General features: G+C 38.1%; 1 protein-coding gene across 1 annotated transcript; it reads right to left on the bottom strand.

The window, feature by feature from the left end:
* Nucleotides 1-4,729: 4,729 nt before the first annotated feature.
* Nucleotides 4,730-5,197, bottom strand: LOC106867992 (piggyBac transposable element-derived protein 4-like). Its single transcript, XM_014913078.1, has one exon. The coding sequence runs from the start codon at nt 5,195-5,197 to the stop codon at nt 4,730-4,732; it is 468 nt and encodes a 155-aa protein (XP_014768564.1).
* Between the last annotated feature and the right edge of the window lie 785 nt (nt 5,198-5,982).

The following is a 5,982-nucleotide window of genomic DNA, read 5'->3' as shown; positions in this document are numbered from 1 at the left end:
AGTATGGTTGCTTTCTCCTTTTCTGTGACCTTTTCCGGCGTGTGCTTATACCATCTTTTTTCTGTTGTTATTCCATAGTGTTGGCATAGCTTCCAGTGTATATAGGTCCCAGCTCTGTCGTGTCTGTGAATATATTCCTTCTTAGCCAGGACTGGGCAGCCAGAGATAATATGATTTATTGTTTCTTGTCCATCCCACTCTTTTCCTTTCTCTCAGCTCTTTCCGACCAAAACTGCATCGTGCCTTTAGTAGAAAGGATCATTATTATTATTATGGTGACGAAAGCGTTGAGCTGGCAGAATCGTTGGCACGCCGAACGAAATGTTTAAGGGTATTTCGTCTGTCTTCATGTTCTGAGTTCAAATACCGTCGAGGTCGACTTTGCCTTTCATCCTTTCGGGGTCGATAAATTAAGTACCAGTGAAACACTGGGATCTTTTCCCTTTGACCGGCACATTTAGAAAATAATTTTTTGCAACTAAACACTTTCAAAATTTGTGTACAGGTAGAATGTGTCACATAAAACATCATTTACTTTTGGCGTTTTTGAAAAATTCTGTATTTTCGAAGCTATTTCGTGTTAAAGTTGTCGTATTTCGGTAATTTCAACCAATCAATGACGTCTATTGAGGTGAACATAATTACTGCTGTTGTTTGTCAACAACAACTTCCGGCGGTGTATATTTCGTTTGTCACTGTTATTTATGACATATTTCATCATAGTTACGTTTGTATGAATAAATGAGTGTATCTGAAGCATGTTTATTTCATGGCACCACCACAATCGTTCGTGCATTTCTACTGCTTTTGTTGTTTTTTTCTGTTTTTCAGCTACTACTTTCGGAAAGACATTTTTCCCCTCCCCCTCCAATATGTTCATTTTCTACATTTTTCCGTAACTCTAACCCTAAAATCCCAACCCTAATCCTAACCCTAACCCTAAACCCCCAACCCTAACTCTAAAACCCTAATCCTAACTCTAAAACCTTAACCCTAATCCTAAAACCCTAACCCTAACCCTAACCCTAACCTAACCCTATCCCTAACCCTAACCCTAAAACTCTATCCCTAACCCTAAAACCCTGACCCTGAGCCTAAAACCCGAACCCTAACCCTAACCCAAACCCTAAAACCCTAAAGCTAAAACCAGTACAAACACACGAGTGATGTCGTAAATAACAGTAACAAACGAAATATACACCACCGATAGTTATTGTTGACAAACAAGGGCAGTGATTTTATTCAGCTGAATACACGTCATTGATTGGTTGAAATTACAGAAATACAACAACTTTAACACGAAATAACTTTCAAAATATAAACTTTTCTCAACAACACTAAGAGTAAAAGATGTTTTATATGACACATTCTACCAGTGTCCAAAGTTTGAAAGTGTTTAGTTACAAAAAATTAATTTCTCGATGTGCCGTTCAAAGGGAAAAGATCCAAACACTGGGGTCGATGTAATTGACTAACCCCCTCCCCCAAATTTCAGGCCTTGTGTCTACAATAGAAAAGAATCGTTAGCACGCCGGGCGAAATGCTTAGCGGCATTTCGTCTATCTTCGGGTTCTGAATTCAAATTCCGCCAAGGTCGACTTTGCCTTTCATCATTTCGGGATCAATAAATTAGATACCAGTGAAACACTGGGGTCGATGTAATCGACTCATCCCCTCCCCCAACATGGCTGCCCTTCTGACAAAATTTGAAACCATTATTATTAAGGTGACGAGCAGTCAGAATTATTAGTCAGATAGAAAGCTTAGCCGCATTTCATCTTACCCTTTATATTCTGAGTTCAAATTCCACTGAGGTCGACTTTCTCTTTCATTCTTTCGGGATCGATAAAATAAGACACCAGTGAAGTACTGGAGTAATCAATCGACTCCTCCCTAATTGATGGCCTTGTGCCAAATTTTGAAATCATTATTTCTAACACAACGACATGGCCATTATAATATAAAAAAGTACATAAATGTTACAGTATCCACAACAGCCAATGACTGAAGAAAATGAAATTAATGAATTTATAAAATTACCCAGTAATATAGCCCTGACACATTGTTTAAAATATAACAGTTCAAAATAAGCGTAATCCCGTCAGCAATTAGTGTTCTTATTAACAAATAGGGAATAGCAGAGAGAAACTGTTGAGATACCTAGTAAAAGTAAATTGGATAAGTTGGTTAACGCCGCTAGCTGGAAACCAAAGTGATTTTACCGGAGGTCAGTCTCTTCTATGTATTTGAGTCAAAAACAACGTCAACTCGAGCGAGATTGAGCGAAGAAATTAAAAAGACCACAACTAAATACCAGCACATTTTGGCCAACGGGCAAATGATTCCACTGATCCGCTACTTCTTTGGAATAATGATGATGATGATGATGGTGATGATGATGATGATAATAATAATAATAATAATAATAATAATAATAATAATAATAATAATAATAATAATAATAATAATAATAATAACAACAATAATAATAATAATAATAATAATAATAATAATAATAATAATAATAATAATAATAATGCTTCTAATTTAGACACATGACCAGCAATTTTGAAGGGACGTGGTTTGTGGATACCACCGCCCTTAGAATTTGACCAGTATTCTATTTTATCGACCCCGAGTGGATAAATGGGTAACTCTCGACGGTCTTGAAAGCGCTCTAAAAATCATGGCAACTATCTCCCCTCCTGGCTATAAGATCAAAAACTATGGTTAAACACACACCTGTCCTATGTATTTATTTATTCTGATCTACATTGAGTATTGATCATACATGTATCGATTTTTGTCTTCTATGTATACGTATGCGATGTGTTTTGATATTCGTATCGTCTGAAACATATTAGTCATACATTATTTTGTCTTTAGTTCCATGTCTCAGGATGTTGACGCTGTAGAGGTAAACAGAATTGTATTTCCTTTTCAATAAACTCAAAATTCTTTCCTGTAATGAAAGAATTCTGTGAAGGAAATTGAGTTAGTGTAATGCTAATTCTTTCATCGATAGCGGAGAGAATAATAATGGTTTGCTATATCAGCACTAGGCCATGCATGTATAGAGAAGCGATATTGTCAAATTTCATTGTAGTTATATATATATCGAGCAGAAGGAAGAGAAATAATGGTAATGAGGAAAATAGATGTCTAACTTTGGCACATGATCTCAAATTTGTAGGGCAAAAATATAAGCGATTAAATCAATCTTAGCCTTAATCAGAGGAAAATCAAACTGATTTCTAACAACCACAGATCTGATAGTTCCCGACCATAGATTCTAACTCATATTTAATTTATCGACACGAAAATGTTGGCGGGGAAGTCAACCGCAGTAGCGGAAGTAAACTCAGAAAGTATAAGCGTGGCATTACCATTTGTACCACACACCAGTCTTTAATGAAACGAATAATAATTTTGTACATAGTTAAAGACTGGAGATGTGGGATTAGAAAGAAAGAGCTGATAATAAGAGCCTAGTACTTAACTGGTACATTATTTTATCAGACCTAGATGCCTAAAATACAAAATCGACTTCGGAAATATTTGAACCCAGAACTGTATTTTCTTCGTTCTAAACGATAAACATTCATTGTTTAACCCCATGACAACGGTTTTTTTTTTATCAAGCAACTCAGTTGCATTAACGGTAATCATCTCGGCTAAGATCAGCAATTAGCCCACGACAGTGATTCGGCATATATTTACATCAACCGCTTTAACCAGTTTACGGCGGTGATTCATTCGGTTGCCTACGTGAGGCAACGGTAATCGCGCCGATTGAGATCAGCACTCAGGGCGAGATAATGTTCGGCGTACATTTACATCAACCGCTTTAGTGCAAGTACTGTTTATTTACCTAAACTATATCTCTGTGCAGGACGCTCATACGGCATTATTCCTGAAAAAGATTACTCGACAGCACAACTCAGATTAACTTCATGTATTTACTATCACATGAATTCAAAAACTGACTTTAGTGTGGTGGAGTTCAAAACAGGGTACCACACATAGTGACATATCACATTGTGAACAATGGTATCTAGTTTCCTTACGTTTCCCTTTTGTTTTACATACTATGCATCTCTTTGAAGCATTTGTCTTCTTGGCGGGTGGGGGAATGAGTCGAGGAATGAGTCGAGGAAGATGTTCGCTCCCTTCACCATGAGATGAGAAGAGAGTCCGGCGTGGAGACGTCCCAGCGTTCTGTACTTTGGCAGGTCTGATGCATCTATCATCTTATGGAACAATAGATTTCTGAATATCAATCCATCCCCCACAACGCCAAGCACCTACCAAATCAAATGTGAGTTCACGACACACATGTCAGCTATATACAAGAAAATTGTTTTGTACCATTTCACAAATTTTCTCACCGATTTGTGTCGTCGCCAGCTAATCTGAGCGATCGACTCCGCTCATCCTTTAATCATACGAAACAACTACATTCGGTTTCATTATGGCATTACTGTCTGCATCTTGCTTCCTAGCGTCCTTCATGCTTGCAGAATGCATTGTGGATAACATGCAGACGTTTTTCAGGTCACTCCACACTAGAGCAAGAATGCCACTATCAATGCATTGGTATGCTGTTTCCACCTTTCGAAGTTTTATCTTGTGAAGATTAGGCAGCATGTTTTTCCTGTGCGTCCTCGCAGTTCCACAGGCATTAAGCTCTCCTTGTCTGCAGCTGAAGGAAGAGGTCTGGATTAGAAAACTAGTTGTCCATATAAATATTGTAGCCTTTGTCAAACAAGTTTTCATTCAGCGACAACACATCAGTTGATGCTTGAGTAGACGCTGGAAGATCCAATCTGTCCTGACCAGTGTAGATTTTGTAATTCCACGTGCACCCACAGGCTCTGTTAGTTGACTGGCATACTTTATAAACCTTCATTCCAAAGCAGGCATGTTCGGTCGGGTAGTATTGTTTGAATCGGAGCCTTCCCTTGAATTTCCACAAACTCTCGTCCATACAAATGTCCTGTGTGGGGACATACACTGTTCTGAAATATTCAGCCACTTCGTCAACGATAGGATGTATTTTGTGCAGCCTGTCATCATGAATCTCACTTGAGTTGAAATGTAGATGTCGAAGAAGCGCCAAAAATAGATCACGTGGCATCATTTCCGGAAAGAAAGGTGTCGACGTGGCTGGAAATAAATTCCAAATCTTGGAAGCCATCTTGAATGCTTGGCATGACAGATTGCTGCATCAAATACATGGGACCACTCACAGTACCGCCATAAAAGACTAGTCCAATTAATCGTTTTGGTGTTAAGATGCAGTGTACTGTAACTCTTGTTAACATGGCGTTCACCTGTAATATATGGATCCCCAGCTCCCCAGTAAGGAGCAACTGTAGTGGTTAATTGAGCTATTTCATATAGAAGTAGCTACATCACTCCACACAATCTTTCGTGGAAAGTCGGCACCTTCTACACATTTTATCAAGTACTACTGACAAAGCTTCACACTTCACAGTCCTGATTATCTTCATTGAGAGCATAACCTATTCTTAGAAAATAACTTTTCTGACAACTTCGAAATGCCATGGACGCTTGGTTTTGAAATTTCTATCTCACGTCTCGTTTGCTGCACAGATATTCCCAATCTCTGGCAAAGCGTTTTTAATACACTTGCTTGATTTGTACGGTTCATCGACATCTGAGGCCCTCTGGAACCTCTCTTGCGGTCGCTCTTAGTTCCATCTGCTTCAAATTTATCTCTAATTCAAGTGGTTGTAAGTTTCAAACTTCCTCTTAAACTGTCTTTAGAATTCGACTGCATTTTTAAACTTCCGGTAGTATTTTAGGGTAAATTTCCTTTGTTTAAAGCTTACCTTGGCTCCCTTTATTCTTTCTAATGGGTTTAATCTAAAAAGAAATGAACACTGAGTTATTAGTTGTTAAAGTGTGTATACACTTTTTAGGACAACCTGTGTGTATATATGTATGTATGTATATATA

Source organism: Octopus bimaculoides, chromosome 9, assembly GCF_001194135.2.
Source record: "Octopus bimaculoides isolate UCB-OBI-ISO-001 chromosome 9, ASM119413v2, whole genome shotgun sequence".
NCBI classification, from domain to species: Eukaryota; Metazoa; Mollusca; class Cephalopoda; order Octopoda; family Octopodidae; genus Octopus; species Octopus bimaculoides.
The sequence above is the reverse complement of the archived record's forward strand: the minus strand, read 5'-3'. Positions and strand labels throughout refer to the sequence as shown.

Excerpts from the sequence above, each read along its gene's own strand:
- LOC106867992 (XM_014913078.1), bottom strand. The coding sequence starts at position 5,197 with ATGGCTTCCAAGATTTGGAATTTATTTCCAGCCACGTCGACACCTTTC.